This window comes from Sinocyclocheilus anshuiensis, unplaced genomic scaffold (genome assembly GCF_001515605.1).
Source record: "Sinocyclocheilus anshuiensis isolate Anshui unplaced genomic scaffold, SAMN03320099.WGS_v1.1 scaffold129, whole genome shotgun sequence".
NCBI classification, from domain to species: Eukaryota; Metazoa; Chordata; class Actinopteri; order Cypriniformes; family Cyprinidae; genus Sinocyclocheilus; species Sinocyclocheilus anshuiensis.
Window position 1 is genome coordinate 159,709 of NW_015537946.1, and position 19,203 is coordinate 178,911.

General features: G+C 36.1%; 1 gene segment (V, D, J or C); it reads left to right on the forward strand.

The window, feature by feature from the left end:
• Positions 1 to 15,428: 15,428 nt before the first annotated feature.
• LOC107664045 (T-cell receptor beta-2 chain C region-like) overlaps positions 15,429 to 19,203 on the forward strand; it is a 29,523-nt gene continuing 25,748 nt past the window's right edge. Inside the window, 2 exon segments of the C gene segment in view lie at positions 15,429 to 15,486; positions 15,589 to 15,889. Coding sequence covers positions 15,447 to 15,486; positions 15,589 to 15,889 — 341 coding nt within the window.

Sequence of the window (19,203 nt, forward strand, 5' to 3'; positions counted from 1 at the left end):
GAAGTGAAGAACCCAAGTGCAGTTTATTTACAGTGTGATCCAAACATCCAAACAATAATCCGAGACTTGACTTGACGAGGCATGAACAGACTTGACATGAACAGACTAGACTCACCAACAGCGGGATAAATACATTCAATACACGACGACAGACAATGGCAACATGATGGCTACTTATAGGAAACAAGAGGGTCACATGACAAGAACAAACCAATGGGAAACAAGACACATGACTAAAACAACCAATCAGAACATGACACATACACAAGGCTGAGATACATGAAGGCAAGGGAAGTATGACACAAACAGCATAAAACAATTACAAAATAAAAGACATGGAAACATGAACAAGACAAAACCCAAACACCACATTACACATCTTCATGCCAAAACTGGTAATAAGAACATTTACATGTAGAGGGCACAAATGAAAATGTGATGATTCTAGTATGCATCATCTGTTTAATTGTGGGGGTTAATGGAGAACAACATACTGGCCTCCATCACGGATGTGTGCATTGCTCTCGCCATATGATGAGTGGCTTTGCTCATGGGAACCCAGGTTCAAGAACAACCTAGGACATGTTGTAGTCCAGTTTCATCTCTTTCTTCTTTCAATTTACTGGCACTTCTCCACTGTCCTCTCAAATAAAAGCCCTATTCAGACTGGACTAGTGTCAATACTTATCAATTGAATGCAATGTCTGTGATTTCATGTTTGTGCTTTTTAGATGTGAGCATTACAGAAGGTAATGTGCTGTTGTTGTTGCATGCATCACGTATGATAAATATGCCTTTAAGACAAAAAGGCAAAAAACAAGGTATGCCCAGTCCAGTTCCTGGAACATTCAGCTCCAACTCTGATCAAGCTCTGATCTTCAGGAGCACTTTATAATTACAGACAGGTGGATTGGAGATATACTTTACATTTCAAACAGTTCTTCATTACATTTCACATATAAAGACAGAACTGAATTGACCTTTGTTTGTGGATTGAAACAGAATTGACTTATCTTCATATGTATCTTAACACAGAATTTAGGACTAATGCACTTACGAATATGAGCAAAGCCCTAATTCTAATTCATCTTGCCCCGTTTGTGCTATAGACATGATTGATACCTCATATTGTACAGCTTTTTTGCATTAAGGTGAGCTTTTTTTTGTAAATGATCTAACGTATAATTTTCGCATGCAAACTATAAAACAGGATGAAAAAAAAAAACAAAAACATCCCATCTACTTGCATTGAAGGAGATGCGTAGGGGTGGGCTTTTTTCATTTGGACCAATAAGCAACAACCTAGCATCTAAGTGGTTCCTTTCTGAGGTGAACAACAGTCTCAGCCTCAAGATATGTGATAAGATATGTCAAAACCTCTTTAGACTGCAGAATAAACAATTTAGAGATTGAATTGACTGTGAATTTAATGTTATTTCCTCTGTTGCTTGGTTGAATGTTATAATCATGATCAGATCAATAATTTTAACTATTTACTGGTTACCAAGTAAGTATCACTGCAATGCAGTCTAAGTTATTTTATGTATTTGTATTGTTATGCCCTCCTCACTCTCTTGTAGTTTGTGTGGTTTGTTCTCCTGTCATTCAGCAGTCTCCCAAACATCTTCTACGGACAGTGGAGGAGAAAGAAGCAAAGCTTTTTTGTCGTCACGGTGACAATGACTATCCATACCTGTACTGGTATCAAAAGAAAAGCAATGGTGGTTCCTTTGAGCTTATTGGAATGCTCAGTTATGGGACAGATTCTGAAGAGGAAAAATTCAAATCTCGATTTAACATCACAGGACATGCAAAAGAGGATGCATTCCTGCTCATATCCAATATAGCTGCTGAGGACAGCGCAGTGTATTTCTGTGCAGCAAGTGAGCACAGCCGTACAGTTCCTTATAACCACTGGCAAAAAACTGTTCACGTTGCACCTGTTTGAAAAAAAAAAAAAAACACCAGATGTTTTGTACTGTATATTCATGGCAAAACTGGCAATAAAACAAATTGAATGTTGAATAAAAAAAAATATATATATATATGCACTAAATCACTTGGAATTTGAGATTTGAGGTAAACCTCAGACGGATTGCTTATCTAAAAAGAAAAATTATTTACTCGCCCTAATGTAGTTCCAAGCCTGTATGACTTTCTTTCCTCTGAGGAGCACAGAAGAAGTAATAAATGGTTTCATTTGACAGCAGATACAAAATGCTGGTTGAACATTTTTATTTTTATTTGCTGCATGTAGTCCATTTGTGCACAGTACAGCAAAACCCACATCTTGACCTTAGTACTCTTTAAATCATTAGGCAGATATTGCTTTTCTTTTTTCTTTCTTTTCTTCTTCTTCTTCCTTTTTTAAAATCCTATATGAGAGTCTTGTCTCCGAATGGGTAGGACCTAAACAGCAATCATCCAATCACAGATAAGAACAAGTAAGAGGGTTCCTAAAAGCTTTAGTTTCAGAATCTGTAATCTCTCTTGCATGAGTCTATCAGAATCAGACATTTATTTCAAGCAAGCATGATGCAGCTTACCTTCATTTTCTTCTATGTGCTGTTCTGGTTCACAGGTAACCTTTGCACTTTACGTAGAAGAATGTTTATATTGTATATACAAGTGCAGTAAAAAATTGGTGAATTTTCCATTTGATGACATCAACATGTATTATTCCCTCTAAAGACATTTCTCTCGGTTCATCCATTGATCAACCTGCTGACATGTTGAAGCATCAGGGAGACACTGTGAACATCAGCTGCACTCACACATATAGCAGCTATTACTACCTTTACTGGTACCAACAAACAACACAAGAAGAATCCTTCAAACTTCTTGGCTACCTTTACATGAAAAAATTCAATCCCGAGAAGAACTATGATCGCTTTTATATTTATGGGAACTCACAAACCCACGGAACACTTCAGATCTCCACTGTCACTTCAGAAGACAGTGCAATGTATTTCTGTGCTGTGAGTGACACAGTTTGACAAAATCCTGCTGTGTACAACAGAAACACCTGTCCTGCTCATAAAGGCTCATAGTAGTTCTAAATGAACCATATTTATCAATATAGGTATAGCTAATCATTCTAGAAATTGTATTTATTTATTTTTATAATATTTTCATTTATTAATTTGTTTATTTTTGCTGAAGCCTCGCAAGTGTTCTATTCCATATTTAGTAGGTATTGAACATTAGCTATGTAGGAACAATACAAGCTGTTCTCTTTTGATGGGCATAATCTATAAAGATAAAAAGCCACTGTGTTCCTCCACTTCTGCACACAATCACGTTTACACTTTTGAATACATTACATACATTGAAACTTGTAATTGAGACTTGATCATAAAATTTAATTTAATACAAGTAACCATGGTCATTTTAACACATCAAAGTAATGATACCTTTGCTTTAAATACTTTAAAATAATTCAGTAGTTCATGCTATTTTTCTTTTCTTAGCTCTTTTGTCCTTTCTTAGCTGACAGTAATAGTGTGTATTTAAGGTCTGTGGGAACTACATTATAATTAAATTAGGTTAATTATAATTAAATTATAACATTATACTAAATTATAATTAAAATGGGTTAATTTCTTTTTAGTAAAAATGTACAGATATTTCATAGTCTTCAGCTAGATTGATGACAAATGTAGATTAAATTCAATATCTGGAATATTCAAAACTGCAAATTGACTAATATTTTCTGGACACTTAACTGCATGTTAATTGCAATTAAACAAAAATGAGTTTAAATGTATAGTATTTTAAATTAAATGCAATTAATTGAACTTAATGCTTTTTTAACCACTTTAGTAGAACTTGAGTACACACACACACACGCACACACACACGCACGCACACACACACAGATAGATAGATGATAGATAGATAGATAGATAGATAGATAGATAGATAGATAGATAGATAGATAGTTGAAGCACACTACAAGTGCATTTAATACAATTAAGTGCACTTCTTTTTCTTTTCCTATAAAATGTTGTTTTTGTAAGCATTACCATATTGTCTAACTGCACAATCTGTGTTAAGCATGTCTGTGGTATTGTATACGTGCTTATCCAAACCTCCGGTGCTTTGGAGTGCAGCAGACGACAGGGGGAGGTGTAATTCTAGTGAATAAACGTACAGTAGAAGTGCTGACAATGTGTTCTGCTAAGATGCTAAGTCTTACTCTCTGTGCAACTTCATGAGAAAAGGATGTATCGTGTTGCTTATGGACTAGCCATTTTTAGCATCTTATTTGCATGTATGAAGTTCTTGATTTATTTTACATTATTTCATTCTCTTTTTAAAGATTGTTTAATTTCAGTCTTCATTTTCTTCACACAGGTCTGGCAGACTGTGTTCATTTTGATCAGCCTTTGTCTCTATTCAAAAAGCAAGAAATGGAGGCAGAGATCTCCTGCAGACATGACGACCAAAACTTAGATGTCATGTTATGGTATCGACAACTCCATGACAGCAAATCACTGGCCCTCATCGGTTATAGCTATGACAAAGCTAATCCAGTCTATGAACCTGAATTCCAAAATAGATTCAAGATGACCAGAGATGGCACAGTGACTGGAGCTTTGATAATCTCTAACCTGAGTTTTTCAGATTCTGCCATCTATTACTGTGCTGCTAAAAGCCACAGTGTTGTATTCTCAATTAATTGCCTGACTAAAACCCTAAGCATTAAAACAGGAAATACAGCAATATCTGTGGTATTTGGTGTTAAAATTACAGTGTAGTTCCTAATCTGATAAAGAGCTTATAGCTGAGGTGAAATTTATAAACTAAAAGTGGGTGATTACTGGAAACTATAATTTAGTGAATCTCACAAAACATTTTACAGTTTTTCTAAATTGCTAAAACACATTTCTTGAAACCATCACTCCTTTTCTCAAAACCTTAAACACAAATCCAAATACTCAAACTAAATTCACGAAACCTCTGACTCTTCCATCAAAATCAAACAATCACTGCAAAACCATTTCACTTGAACTCAAAATCGAACGGTGCTCTCAGATCACACACACATGAGTCAATAAAGAAAACACTACAGAGCATTCATTAGACACTATACAGAGAAAAATGGAGAACACAGCACCCAGAACATTACAGAAAAAAAGTTTACTGTATTGAGTAAACAATTTTGCTAATCTGTAAAAAAGTATAGTAATTGCAACTGAGTTATGTGAATATATTGTATAGGCCTACTGTATGTTCTGCAAGAATAGTATTGTGCTGAATATTGAATAGTACTGAATGTTTGTATATATTCAGCACTTGGATACTGCAAAAATACTGCAGTCCAAATGCAAATACAAATGCATCACAATGTGATAAGTGTTTAAGTGAATGAGAATGTGTTTAGAGTTTTGCAAAAAGAGTGCATGCGATTTGCAAATAGAGCCTAACTGCCTGAACGTGTTTAAGGTTTAGCAGAAAGAGCGCTTTATTCGACAAATTGGTTTAAGCTAGTGAGAATTTGGTTCAGAGATTGGGGTTTAGTGTTTTAGCAATTCAGAAAAACTGTAATCTCAAGAAAAGTTCTGAAAAGAAATGATTTTTTAATTAAAATATTTTTATGCCAATTAAGCATATTTTAAATAATTAAATATATTAAATTAATAATATTATGAAAAATGGAAAATGTATGCCATATCTAAAATTATATCCATTTATACAACAGTTCTTTCTGGTCCTCTGATTGGCTGAGAGGAGTGCGATATTCTAGTGATATCAGAACTCCAACTGTTTCACCATTTGTATCACTCCGCTTGCAGTATTTATCCCAGCGAGTGTCATGGGATGCCCAAATCCACTATAATTTAAAAAATAATACTGTTTTTGTGTCACGGAATGTAGTTTTAAGAGTTTTTTAAGCAAGAATGTACTTGTTTGACTTCAAATATGCGGTTTGTTAATAAAGATAACATATATTTGAAAATTTGCCTCCTAGTGTTTTAGGAGACGTGAGCTCCAGGGAATCAGCGGCCATTCAGTGCACATGAACCTGCTGAGAGCAGCCTTACCTCGGTCAGATCTTCTGAAATTTGCCACTGGCTCTAATGTCTCTATAGTGGTTAAACATGAGATATAATTTGTTTCATCCGATCATTCAATTATACCATTCAATCTGGCAAACGAAAACCTGTAAAAACCGGTAAATAGTTTGTTTCTCAGTATTTCTGTATGAACCAAAAATTGAAAGTTGGTGTTCTGTGGAGGAATACACTCAAGAAATGGAAAGATGACTTGTTCCCTTTTGAATGGGAACTCCACGCTGCGTCCCCTAGAGGGCGCTATGTGGGAATGCCTCCGGCATGATCGGTGTCTGAAGAACGTTTTATGCAATATAGAATCAAGGGGCTTGGATCTCGCATTGCTGAGGTAACGTGTACATTCCGGGTCCACAACAAAATAATGCCAGGGGAAACTGTGAGCAGATGGTAGATTCCCTTTCTCTCTATTTCCTCTGACCACGTGCAAACTTTTTGATGTGTTTGCAAGCTACTATTCACGATTCTTTAAATTGCACATATTATTATAATATTCAGCTTAACATCCAGACTGTGTTTCACTAGTTTGGTTGATTGGCTGTATTTCATTCTGAGGAATTAAATGATGAATAGTCAGTTGGCTTGGAGAAGTCTATGTTAATTTAGCAGAGGGATTGGAGCTCCGCGCCAGAGCTCCACTAGGACAGCATCAGTTATTTGTTGTCTCTCTGTGAGCCTCCTTATAGGATGTTCTGAGCCTGGGGTGTAGTTAGGCCTCCTCTCATTTGAGAGTCGTCATGCTGAGGCCTCCGCTCCTAGAGCTCGGTCATCTTCTGCAAGCATTGCCAGGCCTCCTCTCGCTACAGAGAGTTATCTTCATTGAGGCCTCCGCTCGCCAGAGCTCTGCTAGGACAGCATCTGTGAGTTGTAGGCTCTCTGTGAGCCTCCTTAAAGTATGTCCTGAGCGTGGGGCGTAGTTATCCTCTCGTTTTAGAGAGTCGTCATGCCTTCTTGGATGTTGGCCTGAATAGGAACACAGTAAGGCTTCTTCTCTCCTGTTGAGGCCTCTGTTCTTGAGAAGCTCCGGCCTATGATCGTGTTGCTGGTGCAGGGGTGAGGACTCCTTTAAGTCTTTGACTTAGTTCAGCCAATAAAGCACTCATCCCTTCAGCATGGTGGCATGGGTATTCCGTTCCCCATAGCGCCCTGTAGGGGATGCAGCATAGAGTTCCCATTCGAAAGGGAACGTCTCAGGTTACGCATGTAACCATGGCTCCCTGAGAAGGGGAACAAGATGCTGCGTCCCTTTGCCATGCTTCAGGAATTGATTGGTCAAACAGCCACGTCTTCTTCGTTAATTAATAAGCTGATAGTGAGGTTGTTTATTACTTTTGTTTGTAATAACATTAATTATTATTCCGAAGTAGGCCCTACCTGTTTTTCTAGGTGCCATTGATAAATGCTATGTCATTGGTTAAAAGTGAAATGTTTTGGTGTTACTATACTTCCTCTAGGCCTATATTGCAGAGTTATAAAAAGAGAGCAGGAGATGGACCAGAGCGGGACTTTGTCCTGCAAATAGGTACTAAACTTTTAAAAATGAACAAAAATATTTGTAATATCACCAAATTATTAATTCAGGTCCTATATTTGTCTGTTATTTTTAGCTTCCAAAACTATATCAGAGATAGGCCTTTTCTCGTGGAGCTCCTGAAACGAAATTTTAATTCTTTATATTGTATATATGAGCTCTGTCATATTCTGTGATTGTCTCTGAAGAGCGTGAGCCCTCACACGTCGCGCTGTGTGAAGTACAGACTGAACGGATTGTCAACACATCCCACCGCTGTATGGCCAGATGAGACGCAAACTACGTTTTCTCGACTGGATAACCAGTCTCGCTAGTAAAGTTTTGATGGATGAAGACTGCAATCAAGGTAAAGACAATTGCGGTGGTGTACAGGAGTCATACAGTAAGCACGTGTGAGTCCGTTATAATAATGCGTGGATGAGTGCTCGACGCAGTGATCGCACATTGTATTTACGCACAGGCACAGACATTTACATACATTCAGGTGTTTCCACACACATTCACGCTAATGTTTTGATTTGTCATGTTTATGTTGCTGTGTTTAGTTATACGGAATGGATCCATGTACTGCAGTAGATATATGCAGTCAGCAGGCGGTTGGTTTAGGGTTTTTTTGGCATCTCCATGTGGTCCTGTACGGTATCGCAACTTGATTTCTCTAAAATGTAAAACAGCTCTTTGCTGTTGCACTGTACACATACTATACAATTTTGATTTTTTTTTTCTTTCATATGTGCTTATATGGGCTCCTTATATCATTTGGTTCTTTGGTGTCCTTTTGGAGTTTCTAAGTGTCTAAGTTTTTGGAAAGACTTCTAAATTTATCTTGAAAAAAGCTTGCAGAAATTACAGATTTTTGAGAATCACCCTTCAATCTTTTGGTTTACTTTGCTGGATATAGCAAATGATGACAGAATTTGAAACGATAAAAGAGATATTTTGAGACATTTATTGAAAGATAAATTGTCTATGCTCAATTACATGAAGTGTGCGATTAATCGCGATTAATCAGAGAAAAAGGGTGTGATTAATTAGATTAAACATTTTAATCAATTGACAGCCCTAATTATATACTGTATATATAATTGTGAAATAGTAAAATCAATATTAATTTTAAACATTTAAATGCACCGTATAAATCAGGGGTTTTCAAAGTCAAAGATAGGCATCCCTTTTGACACAACCTACACAATGGTGCCTCCCTGTAATGTGGGGTTTGGGTTTTGTTTTTGTTTCATGTTCATGTTCATGTCCATGTCTTTTATTTTGTAATTGTTTCCTGCTGTTAGTGTCATGCTTCCCTTGCCTCATGTCTCTCTGCCTTGTGTATGTGTCATGCTCTCATTGGTTATTGTCTAGTCACGTGATTCCCTTGTCTGTGTTATGTTCTCATTGGTTGCTTTAGTCATGTGCCTTGTTCCCATTGGTTTGTTCTTGTCATGTGACCCTCTTGTTTGCTATAAGTAGCCATCATGTTGCCATTGTCTCTTGTCGTGTATTGAAGTTTTAACCCGCTGTCGGTGAGTCTAGTTTGTTTATGCCTCGTCAAGTCTGTTCATGCCTAGTCAAGTCTGTTCATGCCTAGTCAAGTCTGTTCATGCCTCGTCCAACTCGCCTTCAGTGGACTAATTCGTTACACTCCCCCACCACCTAATTTTTTAAAATTAATTTTAAATAGTAAAAAAAAAAGCATTATTAATACAAGTAAACACAAGTCAAACTGCGATACCAAACAGGACCACAGGGAGATGGCAAAAGACCACTAAACCTGCTGCCTTGCCTTGATTGCATATGCTTCTAAATGGATCCTTTCAGAAATGCTAAACCACGACCCTTACTGTAAAACACGCTTCTTTAGTCAGCATCCATAAAATACTCGCAGGATGACTTTTGACAACTGGTCTAGCGTGCACACGGTATGTTTGTGCATCAATAATAACGGACGCACACGCACTGAATGTACAATTTTTGTATGCCACTGTAATCAACTTTATCTTGATTAGAGGCGATGCCTGGAAAGTCACATCAGCATATAATTATGTGCCCAGCAACATATTTCATCTTAAAATTGCATGCGCAGTTAACAGTGAGTGGTGGTGTGCGACAATATTTTATTCAAGTGTAAAAATATTGGCAGTACTGTACCGAGTACCAATCTCTTTATGAATTAACGCAGTAGGCCTAAGACGGGGCTGTTTGATCAATCAAATGAAAGGGGCGTTTCAGTGCAGCTCACATGTGCGAGTGAAATATTGATGCCATAAACCAATTTGTAAACCACAAACAAAATAAGAGCTGTCGAGCCAAAATCTTCTTTTCCGTTTCTTAAACAAATGAAAAAACGAGCCATCTTTCCATTTCTCGAGATCGTCAGATTTCTCTACAGAATGCCAACTTTAAATTTTTTGTTTATAAAAACGAAATATTGACTGGGTTTTGCCATTTTTCTTTTGCCAGACTGAATGAAATTAATGAATGATCGGGTGATACACGGACCGTAAACAAGATATTTTTACTTTCAACAACACCTTGTAAGACGCAGCCAACAAAAATACTGCCATATCGCACTGCTACTCGTGTGATATTGCCATCTTTCCATTTCTCGAGATCGTCAGATTCCTCTACAGAATGCCAACTTTACATTTTTTGTTTATAAAAACGAAATATTGACTGGGTTTTGCCATTTATCTTTTGCCAGACTGAATGAAATGAATGAATGATCAGATGATACACGGACCGTAAACAAGATATTTTTACTTTCAACAACACCTTGTAAGACGCAGCCAACAAAAATACTGCCATATCGCACTGCTACTCGTGTGATATTGCTCATTTATATCTATTGAAATAAATGTAATTTATGATTAATTTCATTTTAAAATTACAATTATTTCTTGTTTAAGTAATTTGAAACTTTAAATATTTATTTTAATTTAAAATATGTGTATTTCATTGTTAGATCCACCCAATTATATTCCATTTATCCCAAGCATGATGTAACAATGGGGCGTGACTTCAAAATCTCTAGTTTGTCAAGTAGCCTATATTGAATAGAGAATCAGAGTACACTTAACAGAGGACATTTTAAATTGCAATGTTTCTCCTTCTATGCATGTCACTGCTTTTTCTCAAAGGTATTAATTTGTAATATTACGATAGTGTTTGTATGGTCTTGAATAATGTAGATTTCTATAATGTAGATTTCTATGGGATGACAAATCTGAACTATCTTTGTATTTCCAGATTTCAGTGACGGTGTTCTGATCACTCAATGGCCGAAGTACATATCTAGTCTTTCTGGCTCTTCTGTGGAAATGCACTGTTACCAGAATCATACAGACTATGACTACAAATACTGGTACAGACAAATAAAAGGTGAAGGACCAGTGCTTATTGAAAACATCATCGGGACTGCTGAATTGAATGAGAAGGGTTTTGATACTGGATTCAAAGTATCAGGCACAGAGACAAAGAAATGGACCCTGAAAGTGGATGTTAAGCAGGGGATTGATGCTGTGTATCTGTGTGCTGCTAGTTTACACAGTGAATAAATGATAATAAACTATAAGACAAAAATGTTGATATAATAATTGATATAAATAAATGAACCCATATCTTTCCAGACAAGTCAGCAGAACAAGAGAACCTGCAAATACAGATTTCATAATGATGATATACTCCTCCCTTCCACCAAAAAAAAAAAATATTTTGTTGATGTGGTACAGTCAGTAGGGGGAGATACGACTTTATTTAATCAAGTTTTCCCTCTCTTTTCATTAGTACAGTATTATACACTCTCTCTTGTCACATTATTTTTGCTGTGTGCATGACCAGAGTATTTCTTAGCCTGTTTAAGAAGGATGTTTGAAGCTGCATATGGACTGTGCATATTTTTCTTTCTGTATTATGGTAAGATGTCCTTCAGTTATTATAAATCTTCATCATGTTTGTTATTGCTTTGAAATAGAATATCTCTCAAAACCTTTTTTTTTTTTCACAGGGATGGTGAGATCTGTGAACGTTCAACAAAACATGACTCCCTTATTATTCAACAAGAACAAAACAGCAGAGTTAATGTGTAGATATGATGACAGTGGCAAGCCAAATATGTTATGGTATCAGCAGAAGAATACAGCCATGGCCTTAATCGTGTTAAGTTATAGTGCTGAAGGTGTGCCCACCTATGAGGATGGATTTAAAAAACGGTTTAAATTGGAAAGAAAAGATACACTGAATGGAGTTCTGAGAATCTCTGATCTCAGTCTATCAGACTCTGCTGTTTATTACTGTGCTGTCAGTGCTGTAGTCTTTATTAACCTCCTGACTAAAACCCAAACCACCAGACATACAGGAAATACACAAAAACAATTTAACGTATGTGAGATTCAATTGAGATGACAGCTGTTTTTTTTTTTTTTGTAATGAAAAGGCATGTTGCAGTGTTTAATTTCTACATTAAAAAAAAAAGATTTTTGAACTTTCTCTCAGTGTTTACTGTAATAGAAGATAAAATTAGATATATGCTTTGCTCCAAAACTTAGTAAAATACCTTCCTAGAAAGCCTTTTAAGGCATAATGTGTGCTGGCCAACTTTTAAGGTTGGATAGAGTTGAGAGAAATGTTGCCAATAAATACTTACATTTGATGCAACATATCAATAAAATAGTTAAGCAATATAGCACACTAGCAAGAGCGCACTTGCACCCTACTACAGGTAATCACAGCCATGTAAAAAAAAATAAAAATCTTGATTGCAAATGTAATATTGCTTTTATACAACATTTCAATAAACAAAGTTAATATTGAGTAACCAACATTTTAGACAGAATGTTGATGACTACATTTTATGCTCCATCAACAAAAATAGTTCCAGTTAAATCCACAGTGAAATATTCTGTTGTCTCCAAGCAACACACAGTAGTAGTACTCTAAATGAACAAACGGGTTGAGTGAGTGATTCACTGATTCATTCATAAGGACAGTGGAAATTACATATTTTGTTTCCAAATTGTACTTTGAAGACTTTCAAAAAGACTTTGTACCTACTAGTAATTTGTACCCAAAATATATTTGACATGGTTTCCCATTTGCCTGTATGTAAGTTTACCCTGCTTCAGTATACAACCACATTCCAAACCCGGAAATGTGAAAAGGTCTATATTTATGTGTGTGTTATTTTTATTCTCATTACAGCATTCGCTTTATGACATGCTAATGTCAAACTCCACTAGTATATGTTGTGAATCATGCACTGTTTTTGCGGTCGAGTCGAGTTGCTGTCTTTATTTGAAATCAGTCACTTAAAAGAAGGCAGTTGCTTATGTATGCAAGAGCTTTTGGAACAGAACAAAGCATCCTCTTTTTTCAACCAATGGCTAAGCAACAAAGGGGTGTGGCTACAAAATGTATGAACTACTAGTGTTTTTTTTTTGGAATTAACTGAACATCAGAAAACATTTCACAAAAAGCAACTCTAAATGGACTCCTTTCTTCTCCTATTAACATTGCTTTGTCTAAAAGGTATCAAACTTTAACTTGGAATAAGAAATGACAGTGATCCTCGTGGTTTTGAATAAATGTAGATTTCTAATGGACAACATATCCTGTTTTAATTATTATATCTTTGTACTTCCAGCAGTTTTATGTGATGGTGTTCTGATCACTCAATGGCCGAAGTACATATCCAGTCTTCCAGGCTCCTCAGTTGAAATGCACTGTTACCAGAATGCTGTGTATCTGTGTGTTGCTAGATTACACAGTGAATAAACACCAATAAATTAAACAAAAACTCTTTGGATGGCAACCTGCAATCACACCTTCCTCAACCACAAATACATGAACCCATATCTTTACAGACAAGCCAGTAGGACCTGAAAACTCACACATACACTTGCATTAATAATGGTACACTCCTCCCTTCTGCCAGAAACACTTTCACACAAAGCTCTCATTGATGTGAGACAGTCAATAGGGGGAGATACGACTGTTTATTTTAATGTACAAGTTTTCCTCTCTCTCTGTCTATGCTAAAGTCTCACACACTCTCTCTCTCGTCACATTATTTTTGCTGTGTGCATGACCAGAGTATTTTTAACACTCTGTAGAAGGATGTCTAGAGCTGCATATGGACTGTGCATATATTTATTTTTATATATAGGTAAGATGTCCTTTGATAGCTATATGATCAAATTATTATAACTATTTATCATTTTTGTCATTGTTCTTTGCTTTGAAAGAGGACATCCCTTAAAACCTTTTTTTTTTTCACAGGGAAGGTCAGATGTGTGACCGTTCAACAGAACCTGACACCCATATTAGCCAACAAGAATAAAATAGCAGAGAAAAAGTGTCGTCATGATGACAGTAACATGCCTTACATGCAATGGTATCAGCAGAAAGATATGGCCATGGTCTTAATCGTGTTCAGCTATGGTGCTACAGGTGACCCCATCTTCGAGGATGGATTTAAAGACCGGTTTAAATTGGAAAGAAAAGATACACTGAATTGAGTTCTGAGAATCTCTGATCTCAGTCTATCAGACTCTGCTGTTTATTACTGTGCTGTCAGTATGCACAGTGCTGTAGTCTTTATTAACTGCCTGACTAAAACCCAAACCACCAGACATACAGCAAATACACACAAAAAAGCAATCTAAGGTTTGTGGGATTCATAAAAAGTACATTTGGGTTTCTATTCAAAATATTTTAAAGGGTGTCATTTCTATATTAAAAAACAATGTTTGAACTGCATGCCATTGTTTAATAGCACAATCATAGATAAGAGATTTAAGCTTTGTTATACAACTTAGTAAACTGCCAATTACTATTAGTTAACTAGACCAAATTTAAGACATAATTTGTTGTTCTGACACAAAGACAGTTTAAAAAAAAGTAGGCCGCTGTCTTATAAGACACCTAACGATAGCATTCTTCAAAGATACTGCAAGAATGCATTGCAACAAGCTCAGAAACATCCAAAATGGCAGATAAAGTCGATAAAAGGTTGACAATAAATGCTTACATTTAAAACAATACCAAAACATGTTGACAAAAACAGTTAAGCAACATCATAAACATAAGAGTACTCTTGCTGCCTTGTGCTGCAGGTAATCACAATCATGTTGATTTTCTGTAAAACACAACCAATTGTGAGTGCGATATTGCTGCTATACAACAGTTCAATAACATCATGTTAATAATGAGTTTTACTCTGCCAATGAAAAAAAAGCTACAGCAAAATGTGCCATAGCGAGCAAAACACAGTAGTGCTATTCCTCAATGAAACAATCAGTTGAGTGAATGATTCAGTGCTTCACTTCTGCAAAGTTCAAAATGACACACTACTCTTACTATTTCTGTTATGTAAATATATAAGAGAAATAGAAAGAATAGTATACTACTACATTTTAAATTCAGCCAGTCACTTGTTCCTGAATGAATCAGCATACAAATCACTTGAATGAATTGCACAAATAGGTTTAATGAAAAATTCCTTAACTCACTCATAAAGACAACCACTTGACATTGTATCAACTTCTCTCTTCGTTTTTTTCTGCTATAAAGTTGTAGAATTGTAATTCCTTTTAGAATCATTTACTCTCATTACAGTAGTAGAGCTTTCAAAATCAGTCACTTTAATGATTCTTGATAAGATGCAGGCTAAGGAAGGCAGCCGCCTACGTAGGCAAGAGGTTTTGTAACAGAAGAACAGTGTCATCCTTTTTCCACCAATGATTTAAAAACAAAGGGGTGTGGCTTAAGAGAATAACCACTAGTTTGTGTAGTTTGTCTTTGTGTAATCAACTTAACATAAGAAAGTAGTTCACAAAAAGCAAGTCTAAATGGACGTTCTTCTCCTATTCACACTGCTTTGTCTAAAAGGTATTATTTTAATTTGGATAACAGTGATTCCCATTTATACATGTTGACCAAATGTAGATTTCTAATGGACAACATCACCTGATTTTGTTTGTATATTTCCAGCAGATTTCAGTGACGGTGTTCTGATCACTCAATGGCCAAAGTACATATCCAGTCTTCCAAGCTCCTCAGCTGAAATGCACTGTTACCAGAACGATACAGACTATAACTACAAATACTGGTACAGACAAATAAAAGGTGAAGGACCAGTGCTTATTGGGAGCAACAATTTTAACTCTCCCTCTAATGAGAAGGGTTTTGAGAATGGCTTCACAATTTCAGGTACAGAGACAAAGAAATGGACCCTGACGGTTGATGTTAAGAAGGGAATTGATGCTGTGTATCTGTGTGCTGCTAGTTTACACAGTGAATAAACACCAATATAGTATACAACAAAAACTCTTTGAAAAGCAACCTGCAATCACACCTGCCTCAACCACAAATAAATGAACCCATATCTTTACAGAGAAGTCAGTAGAGCAAGAGAACTTGCACATGCAAATTATTGACATTTTACTCCTCCCTTCTACCAAAAAAAAAACAAAAAAAAAAACTTTGCATCAAGGTCTTGTTGATGTGATACAGTCAATAGGGGGAGATGTGACTATTTGAATGCACAGATTCGCCTCTTTCTGTCTTTGTTATAGTTTTCTACCTGCTCTCTTGTCACATTATTTTTTGCTGTGCATGATCAGTTTTCGTAAACCTCAGAAGGATGTTTAGAGCTGCATATGAACTGTGCATATTTTTCTTCTTTTACATGGGTAAGAATTCATTTGAGATAGCAATATAATTTTTTTATCATTACTTAATAGATGTTTTTCCAAATGGAGTGGAATATTAAAGCTTGACTATTTTCACAGGGAAGGCGAAATGTGTGCATGTTCAACAGAAAATTGCATCCTTATTTGCAAATCAAAATGATAAAACAGAGATGAAATGCACTCATGATGACAGTAGCATGCTAAATATGCTATGGTATCAGCAGAAGGTTACAGCCATTGTTCTAATCGGTTACACTTACGGTATGAGTGAACCCAGCTATGAGGATGGATTTAAAGGCCGGTTTAAACTGAAGAAAACAAATACACTGAATGGAGCTCTTGAAATCTCTAATCTCAGTCTATCAGACTCTGCTGTTTATTACTGTGCTGTCAGTATGCACAGTGCCACAAACTAAAATTACTGCTTAACTAAAACTCAAGCACACAGGAAACCAAAAAAGTGGTATATGGTTTTCTTATCTCTGCTTTGATGTTCTAATATTCTTTAAAATAGTTTTTTTTCTTCTCACTGTTTTGACTTGAAGGTCCCCTGTTGGCCAACACAATATTTGAATGTTTGACCTATGAGATGCAAGCTGCTAGCAAACAACAGCACATATTAGAATGTTAAATGATAAGTCTGCACCTTAGGAAAAGCAGCAAAGGCATAATTTTTATGTACGCGTTCTCAGCCAAAGCAAACGAACTACAGGTTCTGTTATGTCGAAATCAAAATTTTCGAGTATTTGATTGATTCACATTCGCCCTACATAATTTAATATAGTACATTTTTATTTTACTTTTTTAGATTTTATTATATTAATCGAAAGCAGAGAAATTCAGTTTAGAAGAGAAACATAACTTTGTTGTCACAAATAATATGATAAATAAAAGTAAATTGGATAATCTCTTTGATCCCCCCCCAATTCAGTGCTTGATAAATATATTTTCATTAGTCACAAGCAAACATGTTATTTAATGTAGGTCAATATATTTTTTACAACTTAACATTTTTACAACTTAATTTCACCATAAACAAAAGCTAATTTAGCTATATGAATGTAGAATTTTCACTTAAGATAAAACTTTGCTAGTTAATGTTTAATTAAGTTTACTTAATATAAATAAAGCCAAACGACCTCAATGTTTATTTGAATGTCTTTTTAAAATATGCATCAAATGTACAAAAAAAAAAAACACCATGAATACTCCAGATAACTGCATTAGTGCAAGTGATCATTTCATTTTTTTTTCAGTGTGCAAGCATGGCAGACTTTAAATCAATCAATCAATCAATCAATCAATCTATCAATCAATCAAAGATTTGCATACCAAAAACAAAAATAACTCTGGTTGTTGTAGGGCCAGCAGGGGGAGATGTAACTCTGGTATTAAAACGCTGGCAAAAAAAGTTACAGTACCGGATATTACAGTCTTCCCTCTCTAATGTCTCTAAGCATCTCTTTCATTCTCTATCACGCAGTGCATCAGAGATGTGTGAGCTAACGTTTGGGCTGGCCATTTTTCTCGTCACGTTTATAAGTATGATAATAAAGCGATGTAAATACGCTATTTAATCAATTTTGAAAGATACTTTTCAGAATGCTTTCTAGCTTTACTAATATTTTCTCCGCAGGAACTTGCGAATTGTGTGAAATTTGAACAGACTCCACTCTTGATTGCCAACCAAAGTGGCGAGGCACAGATCAACTGCAAACATGATGACAGTAGCTTAGTTGTCATGCTATGGTATCAACAACTGAGAACAGGCATGTCTCTAGATTTAATCGGCTATAGTTACACAGGATCTCCACCAAACTATGAGTCTCGATTTACAGATCGGTTCACACAAACTAGACAGGACACAGTGACGGGATCTCTAACCATTTCAAACCTCATTCTGTCAGACTCGGCTATTTATTACTGTGCTGCCAGTACACAGTGCTGCAAAATCAGTTTTTACTAGCAGAAAAACCCTCTACCCAATCTAAGATATGCTTCTCCATTTTTATGTTACTGTAATCTATTGAAATTTGATTCTAACGTACGTGGTTAACCACTGTCAGATGAAGTGAAGTGAAGTGACGTGACATGTGGCCAAGTATGGTGACCCATACTCGGAATTAGTGCTCTGCATTTATCCCATCCAAAGTGCACACACACAGCAGTGAACACACACACACCGTGAACACACACCCGGAGCAGTGGGCAGCCATTTTTGCTGCGGCGCCCGGGGAGCAGGTGGGGGTTCGGTGCCTTGCTCAAGGGCACCTCAGTCGTGGTATTGAAGGTGGGAGAGAGCGCTGTACATTCACTCCCCCCACCTACAATCCCTGCCGGTACGAGACTCGAACCCACAACTTTTGGGTTACGAGTCCGACTCTCTAACCATTAGGCCACGACTTCCCTAGTCATGTGTTACAAACCATGACTAACTGCCAATATTTAATTCCTTTCTGGTGCGGAGGTGCTTTGGTAAAAGAAGAATGAGAATGTAATGTAGGCAAAATATGAACTATTAATATTATTTATGACACTAAAATTGTAAACAAAAATCAATGGGGAATTCACTAAGAATGAATTATGCCTGTCCGATTTACTGAAGGAATTATGCAAATCAGGTAACAATGCAAGCATGTCCTTTAAAATATGTGCTGAACACAATTTGCAAGGTGCAATGATCACTCAATGTCTTCGATAAAATTTTGAAAGGTACAACTGTTTGTGTGTTATTAGTTGAGTGAGATTGTGTTTGTCTATAATTGCGATTTACAGTAGATGAAGATCAGATTTCACATTTACTGAATAATCCATATGGAAATCCAGATATTTTCAAAGGGTTATATATATATATATATATATATATATATATATATTATACACACACACACACACACAAAGAAAAACAAGTAGA